General features: G+C 40.0%; 2 protein-coding genes across 4 annotated transcripts in view; one reads left to right on the forward strand and one right to left on the reverse strand.

Moving 5' to 3' along the window:
- The window catches only part of tspan6 (tetraspanin 6), a 45,676-nt gene extending 43,970 nt beyond the window's left edge, over window positions 1-1,706 (reverse strand). Inside the window, exon 1 of one of the 2 annotated variants that reach the window (XM_062963716.1) lies at window positions 1,525-1,706. In XM_062963716.1, coding sequence (XP_062819786.1) covers window positions 1,525-1,611 — 87 coding nt within the window. In that variant the 5' untranslated portion in view covers window positions 1,612-1,706. The remainder of the gene's footprint in view (window positions 1-1,524) is intronic. The other variant, XM_062963715.1, reaches the window with a different exon arrangement.
- A 2,838-nt stretch (window positions 1,707-4,544) lies between these two features.
- srpx2 (sushi repeat containing protein X-linked 2) overlaps window positions 4,545-20,103 on the forward strand; it is a 29,303-nt gene continuing 13,744 nt past the window's right edge. For both annotated transcript variants that reach the window (XM_062964085.1, XM_062964086.1), the window contains exons 1-3: window positions 4,545-4,886; window positions 7,353-7,456; window positions 18,584-18,667. In XM_062964085.1, the coding sequence (XP_062820155.1) occupies window positions 7,387-7,456; window positions 18,584-18,667 (154 nt within the window). In that variant the 5' untranslated portion in view covers window positions 4,545-4,886; window positions 7,353-7,386. The remainder of the gene's footprint in view (window positions 4,887-7,352; window positions 7,457-18,583; window positions 18,668-20,103) is intronic.

A 20,103-nucleotide genomic window follows, 5' to 3' on the forward strand; every position in this document is an offset into this window, starting at 1 on the left:
ATGGTCTCCTAAGGCTGTAGCTAAGCAAAGAGACCTCCAAAGACCAGGTAGACTTAGGTCAACCCTAAGCCTAAAGTTTAGGACAGGGGCCAGGTCAATGACCTTGGAGGGCTGCATCCGGCCCCCGGGCCTTAGTTTGGGGACCCCTGATCTAGATGGTCTCATATGACCATAGATAAAGAAAGTGACCTCCAGAAGCCACCTAGATGGTCTCCTAAGGCTGTAGCTAAGCAAAGAGACCTCCAAAGACCAGGTAGACTTAGGTCAACCCTAAGCCTAAAGTTTAGGACAGGGGCCAGGTCAATGACCTTGGAGGGCTGCATCCGGCCCCCGGGCCTTAGTTTGGGGACCCCTGATCTAGATGGTCTCATATGACCATAGATAAAGAAAGTGACCTCCAGAAGCCACCTAGATGGTCTCCTAAGGCTGTAGCTAAGCAAAGAGACCTCCAAAGACCAGGTAGACTTAGGTCAACCCTAAGTCTAAAGTTTAGGACAGGGGCCAGGTCAATGACCTTGGAGGTCTGCATCCGGCCCCCGGGCCTTAGTTTGGGGACCCCTGATCTACTGTATATAAATATAATCAAGGTGGCCAATTGCAACAGTCACACATGCCACAAACAGACAAGGGTTCTTTCTCCCACCCTGGACATTATTCCACAGATATATATATAAACCCCACTTGCCTAGTTTCCAACAGATGTCACAATCTTTGAGGATGCTTGACATAGATGTGGGCGAAACGTCAGGAGAGAATGCATCTGGAATATGGCCAGACAGCCCGGGAAATTCGCAGCAACCCAGTGATTCAGACAAAACAAGAAAGGCATCTTTCTGGGATCAAGCCCATACTTGTTGTCACATGGAAGGAGAGAAAGAGCATCATTCTAAGGGGTAAATAAACTCACCTGGTTGCAGGGCCTGGAGCAGCAATGGGAAAAGGAGAGGAAAGCAGAGGGATTATTGAGTGCATTCCACATCTGATTTGCTCTTCCCATCAATCAAACAGGCAAAGAAAGGAAACAAGAGACAGACAGCGAGAGAGAAAGAGAGAGGAAATCCATTGCCAGGGGGGCATTTTGACCTTTCTTTGATGTTCTGTTACACAACCATGCTTTGGACCACATACCTCATCCTCCACAACCCAATGGACAAGGATGATGGGACTTATAGTCCCTACTTCACACCATATTGAAAACTGTATTGGTTTCAATGGAGATGGGAACAAAGGAAGAGCTCTCTCCTCCATCCTGAGAGCAAGAAGTGAGCAATGCATTCCCTGATTATAATTTCCCTGCGACACTTCCCTGCTTGTCTCTACCACACTGTAAAGTTAACCCAGTTTAATCCCACTTCAACTTCAATGATCTGCAACTTATCCCAGGACTACTTTTGCAAAGTTTTGCCACGTCTGCAGCCTCCCCTGCCGCGCAAACCCCACCAATCCAAAACCCAATGTAATAAGGTATCAAACCGCGTTAATTCTGCCGTATAGACTTCCCTCTTTTGTTCCCAACCGGCTCACCCAGAAGACGAAGCTGTAGATGAGGAGGACGCTTTTGAGGCAGGTGATGACCGGCTTGGTTTGCAGCCTCCGCGACGAAGACGCCATGGCACACACACAAAACACCCCCCAAAACCCCACAATCGCTCCTTCGGCCGAGACTTTCCGGAAAGTGCCGAACTGAGTCAAGAGACTCGGCTCCGCCCACCGCCCGCCCGATAACAAGCCTCCCCGGAGCCGAAACATTCCGGAAATGTCCGAAAAGACACGATGAGGCGTTAAACCCCGTTCCCTTCGCCCGAACATTTCCGAAAAGAGCCGAACGGTGCCGAAACTTCAAGGAGCCCCTTTCCTGGCTCCAGAAGGCAATGTAATGCCAACAGATGGCGCCCGTCACCTATACAGTAGAGTCTCACTTATCCAACGTTCTGGATTATCCAACACATTTTTGTAGTCAATGTTTTCAATACATCATGATATTTTGGTGCTAAATTCATAAATACAGTAATTACTACATAGCATTACTGCGTATTAAACTACTTTTTCTGTCAAATTTGTTGTATAACATGATGTTTTGGTGCTTAATTTGTAAAATCATAACCTAATTTGATGTTTAATAGATTAATTCCTTAATCTCTCCTTATTATCCAACATATTCGCTTATCCAACGTTCTGCCGGCCCATTTACGTTGGATAAGCGAGACTCTACTGTATCTGATATTATACCTATATTAATACTAATAATATTGCACTATAGAGGTACAATATAATAATGTAATATAATAATATACCATGTCTCCTGTATCAATTTAATGATATAATGATATATAATAATATTATACTATACTAATATTATAATACATTGTATATACATGTAATATTAATGATATTATGATGTAATACAATGTAATAATAATTATAATTCACTATTATAATTGTATATTTATATTTCATGCAATATTACTAATAATATTGCGATATAGTTGTATAATATAATATATTGTATGTATATATATTTGTAAACCGCCCTGAGTCTCCTTCGGGGTGAGAAGGGCGGTATATAAATGTCGCAAATAAATAAATAAATAAATAAAATATACAATACTAATATTGTGCTATGCTAATAATATATTACTTACACATATAATATTAATAATGGAATTTTATAATAATATATTGTATACATTTATATTAATAACATAATATATTATATACACATATAATATTAATAATAACATAATAATAGATTATATACACATATAATATTAATACTTTAACTACATATGCATTTTAAAATTTTATAATTCATGTTTTAATAGAGTTTTTAATTGATGTGGTATTGTTGTAATGTTTATTGATTTTGTTATTGTTTTATTGAATGTGTTCTGGGCAATGAAAATTGCCAACTGTTGTAAGCCGCCCTGAGTCCCTACGGGTGAGAAGGGTGGGGTAAAAGTGATGCAAATAAATAAATTAATAAATAATGGTATAATAATAATATATTATATACACATGTAATATTAATAATATAATAATATATTGTATACTCATATAATATTAATAATGGTATAATAATAATATATTATATACACACATAATATTAATAACATGATAATAATATTAATATATACACATATAATATTATTAATAATATAATAATATAATATATACACAAATAATAATAATATACATTATATACGCATATAATAATAATAATAATAATAATAATAATATATTGTCGAAGGCTTTCATGGCCGGGATCACAGGATTGTTGTACAGTAGAGTCTCACTTATCCAACACTCGCTTATCCAATGTTCTGGATTATCCAACGCATTTTTGTAGTCAATGTTTTCAATATATCATGATATTTTGGTGCTAAATTCGTAAATACAGTAATTACTACGTAGCATTACTGCGTATTGAACTACTTTTTCTGACAAATTTGTTGTATAACATGATGTTTTGGTGCTTAATTTGTAAAATCATAACCTAATTTGACGTTTAATAGGCTTTTTCTTAATCCCTCCTTATTATCCAACATATTCGCTTATCCAACATTCTGCCGGCCCGTTTATGTTGGATAAGTGAGACTCTACTGTATGTCTTTCGGGCTGTGTGGCCATGTTCCAGAAGTATTCTCTCCTGACGTTTCGCCCACATCTATGGCAGGCATCCTCAGAGGTTGTGAGGTATGGGATCCTCTGAGGATGCCTGCCATAGATGTGGGCGAAATGTCAGGAGAGAATACTTCTGGAACATGGCCACACAGCCCGAAAGACATACAACAACCCAATAATAATATATCATAACAATGTGTTGTCGAAGGCTTTCATGGCCGGGATCACAGGGTTGTTGTATGTCTTTCGGGCTGTGTGGCCATGTTCCAGAAGCATTCTCTCCTGACGTTTCGCCCACATCTATGGCAGGCATCCTCAGAGGTTGTGAGGTAATCCTGTGATCCCGGCCATGAAAGCCTTCGACAATATATTATTATTATTATTATTATTATTATTATTATTATTATTATTATTATTATATGTGTATATAATGTATATTATTATTATTTGTGTATATATTATATTATTATATTATTAATAATATTATATGTGTATATATTAATATTATTATCATGTTATTAATATTATGTGTGTATATAATATATTATTATTATACCTCACAACCTCTGAGGATGCCTGCCATAGATGTGGGCGAAACGTCAGGAGAGAATGCTTCTGGAACATGGCCACACAGCCCGAAAGACATACAACAACCCTATCATAACAATATTATAATGTAATAACAAAATACTAATAATAATATGATATTACGGTTAATCTGGCACAAAGGGTTAACCAGTTGCACCACCATGTTCCGGTAGCATTCTCTCCTGACATTTCACCTGCATCTGTGACAAGCAAGGGCCCCAAGTTGGCAGTTTCCCTCCCAGGTTAAAGTTTGGTTAGAAAACTGCTTATTCCTGGTTTACTGACTCTGCTTTTCTTTTAACCCTGAACCCATGACTCATTGAGTTTCCCTTAATGGCACCAGAGGGGATGCTCAAGAGGGCTGGAGATGTTGCAAGGCTGCTCGTAAGGCTTTCCAGATGCAGACACTTTATGAGCGGCCTGCTTCTTCTCGTGGGCCCCTTTTTCCCCACCAGCCGCAGCGCTCTTTCCTCCGCCTCCCTTAAGCAGAAATACAACATTAAACAAACATCTGGCAAAAGGCTGGCTGGCCCACATCTGGGCAGCGTTAGCAGAGCCTGGGACCTGCTTGAAGGAACAAGCCGCTCTTTTTCAGGAGGCGGAAGGCGAGGTTTCCTGTGCGGACTCAAGGCGAGGAGCATGTGGGGTCAGTTGGGCTGAGATGCATCTCCAATAAGGTAAGAGACACCTTGCTTTTGCCTGTCTTTTGCTCCTTTAGGCACAAGGTCCAAAAAGGTTCTGGGGAGACAAATAATATAGTTAATAGTTACTTATAGGTTAAGGTTTTCACCATTGTAGTTAGGCTGCCATCCTGAGCACACATTTATTGTCAGAAACATATGGTTGCTAAGAGATGTTCACCGACTAATCTAGGAATGAGCCACCATCTACACTGCCATATCATCCAGTTTCTGTATCCAGATGATCTGCTTTGAATTATATTATATGTCAGTGTAGGTAAAGGTAAAGGTTTGCCCTGATGTTAAGTCCAGTCATGTCTGACTCTGCAGGTTGGTGCTCATCTCCTAACTTCCTAAGTCGAAGAGCCGGCATTGTCCATAGACACCTCCAAGGTCATGTGGCCGGCATGACTTCATGGAGCGCCTTTACCTTCAGTACCTATTGATCTACTCACATTTGTATGTTTTTGAACTGATAGGTTGGCAGAAGCTGGGGCTAACAGTGGGAGCTCACCCTGCTTCTCGGATTTATTTATTTATTTATTTATTTGCTACGTTTATATGCCGCCCTTCTCACCCCAAAGGGGACTCAGAGCGGCTTACAAATTAAATTTACATACAATATTATATTATTAGCAGAGTACAATACTGGTAATAAATAACTATATTGTACTGTATCAATATATTTTAATATTATTTAATATATATATAAAATTATATATATATATATTTAATATTATATATTATATATATATAGGAATTGGAACCGCCGACCTTTCGGTCAGCAAGTTCAACAGGTTTAACCCGCTGCGCCATCGGGGGCAGTGTAGACTCATATAATCTGAAACAGATTACAGTAGTCTCACTTATCCAACATTCGCTTAGCCAACGTTCTGGATTATCCAACGCATTTTTGTAGTCAATGTTTTCAATGCATCATGATATTTTGGTGCGAAATTTGTAAATACAGTAATTACTACATAGCATTACTGCATATTGAACTACTTTTTCTGTCAAGTTTGTTGTATAACATGATGTTTTGGTGCTTAATTTGTAAAATCATAACCTAATTTGGTGTTTAATAGGCTTCTCCTTAATCCCTCCTTATGATCCAACATATTCTCATATCCAACGTTCTGCCGGCCCATTTATGTTGGATAAGTGAGACTCTACTATATCTGGGTTTAGGAACCGGATTATATGCCGGTGTAAATCTAGCCTCAGCCTGAGATGAAGCCAATCTGCCATTTAAGTCTAGGAAACATAGCAAACAGCTTCACAGATTAAAAGTCGTGGTTGCTAAATCAAAAGCTCAAGTTTACATATATTTACATGGAAGTGATTGCCATTAATGTGCTTACTTAGAAGTAGATTTGGAAAGGATTGTAGTGTAAAGCTGCACATTTACTGGAAATAAGTCGAACTGAGCCCAACATGCCTTATGTTATGAGGAGATAGGCCTAGCATTTGGACAGTTAAACATCATTGCACATTGGCAAAGCGATAGAAACCACCAACATCTGGGGGTGCTGATTTTGTAGAGCATGCCTTGGCATTTTAAGGCCCCTTCTACACTTCCATACAATCCAGATTATCACATCAGATAATTCTTATTATATGCTTTGAATACTGCGATATAATCCAGCTCAAAACAGATCATCTGGATTTTGTGTTGTCAAAGGCTTTCATGGCCGGAATCACTGGGTTGCTGTGAGTTTTCCGGGCTGTATGGCCATATTCCAGAAACGTCAGGAGAGAATGCTTCTGGAACATGACCATACAGCCCGGAAAACTCACAGCAACCCAATCTGGATTTTATATGGCAGTGTAGAAGGGGCCCAGGAAGTTACTTTATATTGCACCCGACTGTTGCGACTTCTGTTTATGATGGCCCTCTGTCCTAACTACAGTAGAGTCTCACTTATCCAACGTTCTGGATTATCCAACGCATTTTTGTAGTCAGTGTTTTCAATGCATTGTGATATTTTGGTGCTAAATTCGTAAATACAGTACAGTAGAGTCTCACTTATCCAACACTCGCTTATCCAACGTTCTGGATTATCCAACGCATTGTTGTAGTCAATGTTTTCAATATATCATGATATTTCGGTGCTAAATTCATAAATACAGTAATTACTACATAGCATTAATGTGTATTGAACTACTTTTTCTGTCAAATTTGTTGTATAACATGATGTTTTGGTGCTTAATTTGTAAAATCATAACCTATTTTGATGTTTAATAGGCTTTTTCTTAATCTCTCCTTATTATCCAACATATTCGCTTATCCAACATTCTGCCGGCCCGTTTATGTTGGATAAGTGAGACTCTACTGTATTCTCTTACTACCTACACTTTCAGTACCTGATTTCTTTCCCCCCAACATACTGGTTCTAATGGGAGGTGCTGGTTTTGTCCCTGCTGCTTGTAGTTTAACCTCCTGCCTCTTGTCCTTGGTTTCAGCCTGAATTTTCTTCTACAGCGGATTAACCTTAAGATGCTTCCAAAAGCCTCCCCCATCCTGCTGCTTCTCTGGGCAAAAGTGGCCTCCTCCACATGGCATGAAGGTAAGCCCCAGAAAAGGGAGAAAGGAAGGGCTTTGCTTTACGGCAGTAAGAGGATCTGCAATCCTTCTTGAATCAGACCAAAATCCTACCTCATGTAGAGCTTGGAAAGTTTTAAAAGTAACTGGCATTTATATCTGATGTTGACAAGGGGCCCTTCCACACAGCCATATAACCCAGAATATATAGCTGTATAAAATCCACATTGAACTGGATTATATGGAAGTTCAAAGCAATAATCCAATTCAAAGCATATAATGTAGATTATCTTTTTTTGATGGGGGGCCTCTGGTGGCACAGTGTGTTAAAGTGCTGAGCTGCTGAACTTGCGGACCGAAAGGTCCCAGGTTCAAATCCCGGGAGTGGAATGAGCACTCACTATTAGCCCCAGCTCCTGCCAACCTAGCAGTTCGAAAACATGCAAATGTGAGTAGATCAATAGGTACCGCTCCGGCAGGAAGGTAACGGTGCTCCATGCAGTCATGCCAGTGGCCACATGACCTTGAAGGTGTCTATGGACAATGCCGGCTCTTCAGCTTAGAAATGGAGATGAGCACCAACCCCCAGAGTCGATCACGATTGGACTTAATGTCAGGGGAAAACCTTTACCTAATCTTATCTTCTTTGATAGAGCAGCAGTGGCACAATGGGTTAAACCCTTGTGCCAGCTGAACTGCTGGCCTGAAGGTCGGCAGTTCGAATCTGTAAAACAGGGTGAGCTCCCATCTGTTAGCCCCAGCTCCCCATGCGGGGGAATGAGAGAATCCTCCCAGAGGATGGTAACACATCTGGGTGTCTCCTGGGCAACATCTTTGTAGACAGCCGATTCTCTCACATCAGAAGCGACTTGCACTAAATTCTCAGTTTCTGACACAATAAAAAAAACTGCTTTGATCATCTGGATTATATGGCAGTGTAGAAGGGGCCTGTGTTTTACCCTCAACTTCTCTAAGGTAAAGGTAAAGGTTTTCCCCTGACATAAAGTCCAGTCATGTCTGACTCTGTGGGTTGGTGCTCATCTCCATTCTAAGCCGAAGAGCCGGCATTGTCCGTAGACACCTCCAAGGTCATGTGGCTGGCATGAGCGCTGTTATCTTCCTGCTGGAGCGATACCTACTGATCTACTCACACTTGCATGTTTTCGAACTGCTAGGTTGGCAGAAGCTGGGGCTAACAGTGGGAGCTCACTCTGCTCCCCGGATTCAAACCACCGACCTTTTGGTCAGCAAGTTAAGCAGCTCAGCAGTTTAACCCGCTGCGCCATTAGGGACTTCTCTATTGGTCTCCAAACATGCCCTTACCTTCTATATGAGGTCAACTTATGCTCATATATACATGCTGCCCTTCTCTGTCTCATCCGCAGCCTTGTGTCTGATAGTTAGATTTCCATAAAAAAGCACACTCAAATATTTATACAGTAGAGTCTCATTTATCCAACATTCGCTTATCCAACGTTCTGGATTATCCAACGCATTTTTGTAGTCAATGTTTTCAGTACATCGTGATATTTTGGTGCTAAATTTGTAAATACAGTAATTACTATGTAGCATTACTGCATATTGAACTACTTTTTCTGTCAAATTTGTTGTGTAACATGATGTTTTGGTGCTTAATTTGTAAAATTATCACCTAATTTGATGTTTAATAGGCTTCTCCTTAATCTCTCCTTATTATCCAACATATTCGCTTATCCAACATTCTGCCGGCCCATTTATGTTGGATAAGTGAGACTCTACTGTATCTGTTTTCGAACCAGCTCTTGTCTCTTTTTGGGCACTGGATTGCCCTCCAGAGAATACCACAGTCGGGCCACAAAATGCCATGACCGGGTCTCTTCTGTAAAGATCCAACACTGTTGGAGAAACTTAAGGAGATAAGCAACTGAAAAAGTTTGCACACTTTGCAGTGTTGTGTCTGCGGCTTATCTGATCAGGTTTTTCTGCTTGTGCAAGTTTGGGAGTTGGGTGCCTGCCAATCCCCACGCTGTGTAGTCTGTTTGTTACAAAACAGTGTGAGCAAAGGAAGCCTCCTGATGAATGATGTCTGCCTTGCTAGAGAAGAAAAGAGAATATTTGAGGTTCGGGCCATCTCCAGAGATGAGTAAATATAACTCTTGTGGTCGTAATAGCAGAAGCTGCAGTTTTTCCACATTCTCTGCACTTGGCAACGGGTAGTTCATCTGGAGAAGTTACACACAGTGAGTGGAGTGACAACAGGGGAGACTCTTTCCTTCCCCGGCTCCGTTGCCAAGTTATTTCTTTTCCTTGGCTCCTGTGCTCTGTTAAAAGCCCATGTATTGCCTTCTCGCCACTAGACAAGCAAACACATTGAGGAGACACCATTCTTCGTCTTGCAACAGCTTACAGTCCTTCAGGAAAGCTTGCAACAGAAGTGATTGGATAGATTGCGCAAAGCTTATAAAGGCTTAAAAGGTCCTGACTGTATAGGTTTGGCACTTGGTCAGGCTCCTGTTTTTAACAGCAGCAGAATGGGAAATGGATGAGTAAGGTTTCTTCCATTTTCTCTCAATTAAAACCTGGTTTGTGCTGTCCGATTTAAGTGGCTGAGGGGGGAAAGGGGAAGGGTCTGAGTCTGTTATGAATTGTGGGAGTCCAAAACACTCAGAGGGCCAAAGTTTGCCAAAATCCCTTTTCCAGATGAGAACTACAACTCCTTATCATTCCAGCTGAAATGGCAGACAAAGGTTTGAGATAATGAGACAAAGAGAGTTCCAGTGGCTGTAGAAAAAGAGATGTTTATTCTCAGTGGTCAGAGAGAATATAGACCCTCCTGTCTCCAGGAAAAAGGGTCCTGAACAAAGAAACACAGGTTCTTTTATACCATTGAGAGCCGGGCTGTGGCGCAGGCTGTTGAGCAGCTGCAATAAATCACTCTGACCATGCGGTCATGAGTTTGAGGCCAGCCCATGGCGGGGTGAGCACCCGTCAATTAAAAATAAAAAATAGCCCCTGCTCGTTGCTGACCTAGCAACCAGAAAGATAGTTGCATCTATCAAGTAGGAAATAAGGTACCACTTATAAAAAAAGTGGGGATGCAAGTTTAACTAATTTACAACGTTGGAATGAGGAAGTGCCGTCAGAGTGGATGATGAAGCAGCTGCTCCCCCCTGTGGCCAGAATTGAACATCCCCTCAGGAGAAGGTTAAATTGCCTCTGCGTCTGTCTGTCTCGGTCTCTGTTTGATGTGTTTATGGGCATTGAATGTTTGCCCTGTGTGTGTATAATGTGATCCGCCCTGAGTCCCCTTCGGGGTGAGAAGGGCGGAATATAAATACTGTAAATAAATAAATAAATAAATTTCCCTCCATCTACCTGCATCATATAGGCATTATCCATCACCAATTAGTGTCAAGAAAGTCTTACTTTGCACTTTACTAAAAGCTACTTTTGCATTTTCCTAAAATATAGGTTACTTTCAAGACCTCTGACCCTCCATTAGGCCTTATCTAAGGAATTCCTATCTAGGCTCTTGGGGGTTCTCATTAATTGAGGAATTCCCCCTTATCCTAGCTTTTAGGGAGTCATTAGCACTCCTACATGGCGCCAGGTCTTATCTTGACATCCCAAAAGCCTTAATTTGTCTTTTGTCCATTAGCTTATCTATTCTTGTTGACACTTAACATATGTTTCTGGCACTTAGGGTGAACTTTGGTCTTTTGCTTATGGGGAGATGGTTATTTCCTGAGCAGAGTATATTTTGGGACTATATGCACACAATCTGCTTGTGATTACATTTTTCCTATTCCTATTTCTTAATATGATTACATTCAATATATAGTTTCCAATACAAGTATTATATTTTCCCAATACACCTTCATCACAGCCATTACTGTTACAACCTGCTTATTTATTCAAATGGATTAAAACATTAGACAAACTACCTCATCAATACATCACTGCTTTAAAAATTAATACAAAATCAGTACAGAAATCCAACTTAGTAAAAAGATCCCAGGTTCAATTGAGACATGTCTAGTCTGTCTCCAGGCTTGGGTGAATGAAAAATTTAGGGTTTCTGCATTCCATTTCCAAGAAAAAGTGGTCAGACAATCATATTTCTGGTTCTTGAACTATAATTGTTCCAGTCCAAGAAGGCTGATTCAGCCCTTTCCCTGCAGGCCAGACATCAGACTTTCCCTTGACAACAGTGGTATGAAAACTTGATGTTGGGGACAGCAATTTTAAAAAATCGTGTCAGAAATGACTTGAGAACATACTGCAAGTCAATTCTGGTGCAAGAGAATTAGCTGTCTACAGAGACGTTGCCCAGGGGACACCCAGATGTGTTACAATCCTGCTGGGTGGCTTCTCTCATGTACCTGCAAGCTAGAGCTGACAGATGGGAGCTCACCTCATGTGGGTTCAAACTGGCAACCTTCAGGTCAGCAACCCAATCTTTAGGTCAGCAGTTCAGCCGGCACAAGGGTTTAACCCATTGCGCCACCACGGCTCCACTGGGACAGCAAATGAACTTGGATTGAATGGAAAGATGAAACATTTTGGAAACATTTGCACATGAGTATCTCTATTGAGCAATTGCAACATCCCAAATTAGACTTCTTTCTTGTTTGGGCCCAGCAGATGCTTAATTTTGCAACAATCTGTTCGCTAGAGAGAAATTAGAACCGTGTTTCCCCAACTCTGGTCTTTTAAATATTTTGGACTTTAGCTCCCTGAATCCATGAACATTGGCCAAAGCAGCTGAGGTTTATGGGAATTGAAGTCCAAAACAACTGGGGATAGAGAGTGAGAATTGCTGATCTACAAAAATACTGTATGGTTCTATAAAAGGGGCAACACAAGTGCAATTAGCTAACAATATGTTGTCGAAGGCTTTCATGGCCGGAATGTGTATGAAATGTAAATCAAGTGTTTTCTGCTGTTTTGCAAGAGTGTGTGTTTCAGTAATGAAACAGTTAACAGCAGGCTAGTTTTGACTGACAGCCTGTTGTGATTGCTATGACCTATCTGGCATGGTTTCCAGCTTTGGAGGTCGGAACTTCCTTCGGACTGAGGAATGTGCTTTCTTATCTCTGGTGTGTTGAGCTGGTGCTTGCCGAGTGAAGAGGCTATAGAAGAATGCCAGCTCAGAGAGATGGCTTTTGCTATGCTTTGTAAATATGTATTATAGATATTGAAATAAATGTTTGGACTTCAGACTACGGATGCGTTTGAGTCTGACATTTGAACAGAGGAATTGGTGTGGCAAACGATTGCAACCAATTCATCAGGGTGCTGGAGCAGATGATTGATGGAGTTTGAAGAAACTCACCCGGCGCGCACCCTGACCCCCACGCTAACAGGAATCATTGGGTTGCTGTGAGTTCTCTGGGTTGTATGGCCATGTTACAGAAGCATTCTCTCCTGACATTTTGCCCACATCTCTGGCAGGAAATTCCATACAGGAATTCGAGGCAGGAAACAATCAGGGACAGCTAATACCTCCCAACAAAGGATTCTCCCAGGCAGGAAGCAGCCAAGCTTTGAAGCTGCAAAGCCATTCAGTGCTAAGGTGGACAATTGCAATGTTCACACTTGCCTCAAGCAGACAAGAGTTCTTTCTCCCAGCCTGGACACTATTCCGCAGATATATAAACCTCGCTTGCCTAGTTTCCAACAGACTTCACAACCTTTGGGAGTGCTTGCCATAGATGTGGGCCAGACATCAGGAGAGAATGCTTCTGGAGTCTCAGCACTTCTCCACTTGGATGCAAAATTAGAATCAAAAGCATCTGGCATTTTGCTTAACAGAGCTGTGGTTTCCAAAGCCAATGCAAAGAAAAAGTGCCTCATTTCAGGCCTGAATAATTGAAATTAGGTAGAAAGAGTGAACAGGAAACAAAAAAAAAACAACTCAAGGAAATTCCTCGGTGATGGAGAGGATGAACTGTGCCCTCTGGAATGAGGGGGAAAACCAGTGGAAATGTGACTTCATGCTTCTGGAATGCCATCTACCGGCTCTCTTTCATTCATGCAGGATCCAAATCCATTCCGCTCCTTTGCTCTAGAAGATACCGTATATACTCGAAGATAAGCCGAGTTTTTCAGCCCTTATTTATGAGCTGAAAAAGCCTCCCTCGGCTTATAATTGGGTCAAGGTCAAGGCCAGCAAGGAGCCTGCAGGCTATTGCTTGCAATATGTGATCTATTTCTCTCTTCTCCTCCCTTATCAAAGCCTCCCGCTCTTAATCAAGGGAATGTTTTGAAAAGAGAAACACTCTTGCAAGTCAGGAAGAAGAAAAATATATATTCATTAATCTTATGAAAGCATTTCCCCCTGAAATATTTGTTAAACTCTCTTACAGATATATAGGCATTAACCCCTTGCAAGCTTTCACCATCTCTATGTACCTTTATATGTGTATCTATCTATATACATTAATTTTATATATGAATTTCCCCTCATATGCTTGCAAGTCTCTGAAAATATCTATATAAAGAGAGATGTCTGGATAGATATGAATATATTCTTACCTACCTATATTACAGGAGGGAGATGCACACACACACACAGAGGGGATTTGCAAAAGTTTCAGGGGGGAATGCATATGTGAAATTAGTATCTATAATTATAGATCTATATCTAGCTCTGCATTATTTATATAAGCATTGAATGTTTGCCTGTTACTATGTTGGAAGCCAGCCTGATTCCTCATGGGGAGATAGGGTGGGATCCAAATGAAGTTTGTTATTATTATTATTATTATTATTATTATTATTATTATTATTATTATTAGGTTATTGTTGATATCATATTGTTTTTGTTGCCCCTACTTTTCCACTTATAGAGCAAGTTTATTGTTTTTCTTTGAAATACGGTAAATATTCAAAAACATTTAACCATAATTTAATTGGTATCTATATTTATTTTGAAATTTACCCATAGCTGCTGCATTTCTCACCCTCGGCTTATACTCGAGTCAATAAGTTATCCCAGTTTTTTGTGGTAAAATTAGGTGCCTCGGCTTATATTCGAGTGCGCTTATACTCGAGTATATACGGTATGTCTTTTTTTTTCTGTTGGGGAAACAATCTTTGCAGAAATGGTGAAGGAATCCATTCTGATCTGTCTAAAGAGAAAGCGACAAAAACACAATTGCAACTTGCATTTTGGTATCTTTAAATAATCTCCTTCAAGGTGTCTCGACGTAGGAAAAAATTGTTGCTTTTCCAGGAACCTGAGATCTCACTTTTAATTCTGCAATTGGGATCCCAGATTCTTCTTGGAGTTTTCTCTGGAAAACTTTTACAGACACCTCATTTGAAAGTAACATTTCCGCACACTAGATACTCAAAGGACCACTTGAAAAAAGCATCCAGTAAAAGGCAAACTTTACATCACTGCAGATACACAAAATTGCCTTTTTCAGAGTCAGACATCAATCTGTTTAAGCCAATATAACCAATGCTGTCAGGCAGTGTTGAAATGCATTGTTTCATATTACACAACCTTCTACAAAGAAGGTTTGTATTCTTCAAGTTTATTTTTGTTGCAGAAGCCTCTGAGAATCTGAATAGACCTAAGTATGAATAAGTGTGATAAAGTTACCGTATATACTCGAGTATAAGCCAACCCGAATATAAGCCGAGGCACCTAATTTTACCACAAAAAAACTGGGAAAACATTGACTCCAGTATAAGCCGAGATACCAAAAAAATTGGATTAATTTAGGCATCAGTAGTTTAAATGTTTTTGAATCTTTACATCAAACTGTAATTCAAGATATGACTGTTCAACTCTGATTAAATCATTATTTTCATCTTCAATGTAAATGTGCTTATGTATCCTTTTAATAATAATAGAGTGAAATAATAAATATAATACAGTAGAGTCTCACTTATCCAACACTCGCTTATCCAACGTTCTGGATTAGCCAACGCATTTTTGTAGTCAATGTTTTCAATACATCTTGATATTTTGGTGCTAAATTCGTAAATACAGTAATTATGGTTCCCATCCCCTTGATCTAGTCATGTAAGTGTGATTTATTGTTATAATTGTATTATTTTACTTTGTTTAATAATGTGTATTATGTTGTTATGTAATGTTTGTGTTGCTTTTATGACTGTAAACCGCCCTGAGTCCCATCCGGGAGATAGGGCGGTATATAAATAAAGTTTTTTTTATTATTATTATTATTATTATTATTATTAATTACTACATAGCATTACTGCGTATTGAACTACTTTTTCTGTCAAATTTGTTGTATAACATGATGTTTTGGTGCTTAATTTGTAAAATCATAACCTAATTTGATGTTTAATGGGCTTTTCCTAAATCTCTCCTTATTATCCAACATATTCGCTTATCCAACGTTCTACTGGCCCATTTACATTGGATAAGCGAGACTCTACTGTAATAATAATAATAAATGCAGTAAAATAATAAATGTAATAATAAATAGAGTAAAATAATAAATGTATTAATAATAATAAAAATAGAGTAAAATAAATGTAAAAGTAACAACAATAATAGAGTAAAATAATAAATGTAACAATACCAATAATAAGAGAAAAATAATAAATATACCATATATACTTGAGTATAAGCCGACCTGAATATAAGCCCACCAGGACCCTCACCCGAGTATAAGCCGAGGAAGTTTTTTTTCAGTCCTAAAAAAGGGCTGAAAAACTAGGCTTATACTTGAGTATATACAGTAACTTGTAGAAAAATAAAAAATATACAGAGCAATCACTTCTTTTTGCAGACTGACAGGGAACTAATGAAGTCATAAACAACAAACAGTCCTGTGCCTTCTACTAAAGTGAATGGTAGTCTGCCTGGAGATAAATAGAACTGTTGCTAAGTCATTTCCTGTGCTTAAGGAATCTGGAATGCAAAATTGTTTAGTCTGGTGCTAACTAACTTAACTATACTCTTCGCTCCCTATGTGCAAATACTGTCTCCTTTCCAAACCATTCAGATGATTTTCTAATCCTTACCCGCCAACACAGAGAAGCCATTGAAATCCACAAGCATGTGGACAATTTCAACAGAAAGGAGGAAACCATGAAAATGAACAAAATCTGGCTACTAGTATTTTTAAAAAACACTCTAAAATCGGGACAGTAAATAAAGAGCAACACTAAAAAAAACAGAGGAATTCCAGCCAGGAAAAAAATCAGGACCAGTTAACACCTCCCAACAAAGGATTCCCCCATAGAATCATAGAATAGGAAGAGACCTCATGGGCCATACAGTCCAAGCCCCTGCCAAGAAGCAGGAAAATCGCATTCAAAGCACCCCTGACAGATGGCCATCCAGCCTCTGCTTAAAAGCCTCCAAAGAAAGAGCCTCCAGGCAGGAAGCAGCCAGGCTTTGAGGCTGCAAGGCCATTCAATGCTAATCAAGGCGGCCAATTGCAACATTCATACTTTCTTCAAACAGACATTATTTATATAATGTTTATATATTCCACAGATATATAAACCCCACTTGCCTAGTTTCCAACAGACTCCACAACCTCTGAGGATGCCTGCCATAGGTGTGGGAAAAATGTCAGGAGAGAATGCTTCTGGAACATGGCCATACAGCCTGGAAAACTCACAGCAACCCAGTGATTCCAGCTATGAAAGCCTTCGACAACTCATTATTTGCCATTATCTTCCTCTAAAGCTCTCGATCTCCCCCAAGGTGCATCTACAGTGCGGAATTGATCCAGTGTGATATCACTTTTAACTGGCCTTGGATTGAATTTCCATCCTGATATATTTCTCAGTATCTGTCACTTACTAGCCCAGTATTCTTCCGGCTTTGGGTCAGTTGACTTATGTATCAAAGGCTCATACACTAATTTATTATTTTATTATGACACAGCAAACAAGATAGACATGCTGGATTTCGTATCACAAAATCACAAGTCGAACACTTCCCAAGTGTCTAGGACTGTGTGATGTATTTTCGCATGATGCACACAGATCCCAGTAGGATGGCCTTTTGCAGTTGGCAGATCGTGATTTTGTCAATGTCTATTGTTTCCAAATGCCGGCTGAGATCTTTTGGCACGGCACCCAATGTACCCATCACCACCGGGACCACCTGCACTGGTTTCTGCCAGAGTCTTTGCAGTTCAATCTTGAGGTCCTGATAGCGGCCGAGTTTTTCCTGTTGTTTTTTGACAATGCGACTGTCACCTGGGATGGCAACATCAATGATCCAAACCTTTTTCTTTTCCACAACTGTGATGTCTGGTATGTTGTGTTCCAGAACTTTGTCAGTCTGGATTCGGAAGTCCCGCAGTATCTTTGCGTGCTCATTTTCCAACACTTTTGCAGGTTTGTGATCCCACCAGTTCTTTGCTGCTGGGAGGTGGTACTTGAGGCAAAAGTTCCAATGAATCATTTGGGCCACATAGTTGTGCCTCTGTTTGTAGTCTGTTTGTGCGATTTTCTTACAGCAGCTGAGGAGATGATCCATGGTTTCGTCGGTTTCCTTCCACAGTCTGCATTTTGGGTCATCAGCTGATTTTTCGATCTTGGCCTTAATTGCATTTGTTCTGATGGCTTATTATTATTATTATTATTATACCGCCTGGAAAACTCACAGCAACCCACTTGTTGTTGTTGTTGTTGTTATATTTCTTACCCGTCTCTCTTTGAGTTTGGTATTTTCGCATAGCTACAAAGCTATGACAAGAGTTCTTTCTCCCACCCTGGACATTATTCTACAGATATATAAACCCCACTTGCCTATTTTCCAACAGACTTCACAACCTCTGACGATGCCTGCCATAAGTGTGGGTGAAACGTCAGGAGAGAATGCTTCTGGAACATAGTCATACAGCCTGGAAAACTCACAGCAACCCAAGACTGTTTCACAGCTTGGATAAATTCCATTTTTGGCATGCAATTCTCATATTGTTCTAAGAAATGCATGTCCATTCATGTTGCAAGGTTTCAGACAAGCAGATAATAGAAAGTATTTAAAAGAAATACCCAAAAGACAGCAGGAATAATTTCCCCGGGTCAGTAGGACCATTAGCCTACATTACATTTCGACTTGGCCCATAACATGATGATGTGATCTTATTCTGAGTCGGGAAAGAAAGGAAATCGTGGTTAGTCTGGCAAACGTCATTCATGTCTTGTTTTATTCCCTTGTTGCTAGGATCTGGCTACTCTGCTGCAGAAGGGCAAACCAATGAAGTTCACATTGAGGAAACGTCCCGTCATCGTAGCCCAGAATATCGAGGTATGTTTTTTAAAAAATGATAAAGTTTGAACTCTTTTAGAAACCTTTCCTAGGGCTCTTTTTGATTCCTAGAAAGAACTCTGGCCTGACCAAACTGTAAAGGCATTGCAAAAAGGAAACAGCCTGCTAAAAAAAATAACACATATTTGTTACATAGGGTTATAAATGCCATTTCCAGCAGCAAGTTTGTATGTTGGGGATAAAGCCTAGATGAATATAAAATGATGGATAGAAATTAGATTGTAATTTCCCACCAGAATGGAGAATGCCAGCCATGGGGTCCCATAGGGACAGCCAACATCCATGTGGATTAGTTGGCCCTGGGAACAATAATAGCTATTGAAGGAATCGTCAAGACAAAACTAATTTACTGTGGTTACTGAGTTCAAAACAAATTTGCAGAAATGTCCAATTGGGGACAGCTGGCTGGAGACACATCAAGGCTAAGACTAAACTGTAGCTCTCTGGGGCTGAAATCTCTCTCTATATAAAATGATTTAAAAAATTCGGCCTAGGACAAAACAACAAAACTACACATCCCAGAAACACTAAACTTGGCAACACAATCCATGCCTCTACGTTCATACAACAACAAAAAAGAAAAATTAAGTCCTAATTAGAGGGAGGGGAATAATTGTTTTTACCCCATTGCTGCCAGTTAGAAAGCTAAGCTCCGCCCACTTGGTCTCCTAGCAACCCACTTAGCCCAGGGGACAGGCAGAGTTAGGCCTCACTTAGGCCTCTTCCACACTGCCTATAAAATGCATATTATCTGATTTGAACTGGATTATATGGCAGTGTAGACTCAAGGCCCTTCCACACAACTATATAACCCATTTATAATGGACTTAATGTCAGGGGAAAACCTTTACCCTTTACCTTAACTACTACCAATTCCTCAATACTATACTTCGCCACAGCAACGCATTGCCGAGCACAGCTAGTATATATATATATTTGTGTCAGGAGCAACTTGAGAAACTGCAAGTCACTTATGGTGTGAGAGAATTGGCCATCTGCAAGGATGTTGCCCAGGGGATGCCCGGATGTTTTTACCATCCTTGTGGGAGCTTCTCTCATGTCCACAAATGAGGAGCTGGAGCTGATAGAGGGAGCTCATCTGCACTCTCCCCAGTGTCACGACCCAGGCTGCAGAGCACCAATAACCATACACAGAGGCCAGAATCTATCTAATATCTTTATTAAGGAAATAAGTAAAGGCAATAAAAATAAGTGTAGAATATAGTTCAGAAGATGACCTTTCAGGAAAGGTCAAATATAGTCCAGGAAAACAATGTCCAATATGAAATAGTAAGGTCCAAAGTTGTAATCCAGTAACCGAAACACTCACTTTGCCAAGCAAAGTGAGGGGAGATGACAAGGTCCTTTAGTCCATGAAACTTAGGCAAGGCAAGGAAATAGCTTGATTCTTGGTA

Source organism: Anolis carolinensis, unplaced genomic scaffold, assembly GCF_035594765.1.
Source record: "Anolis carolinensis isolate JA03-04 unplaced genomic scaffold, rAnoCar3.1.pri scaffold_12, whole genome shotgun sequence".
Lineage (NCBI taxonomy): Eukaryota > Metazoa > Chordata > Lepidosauria > Squamata > Dactyloidae > Anolis > Anolis carolinensis.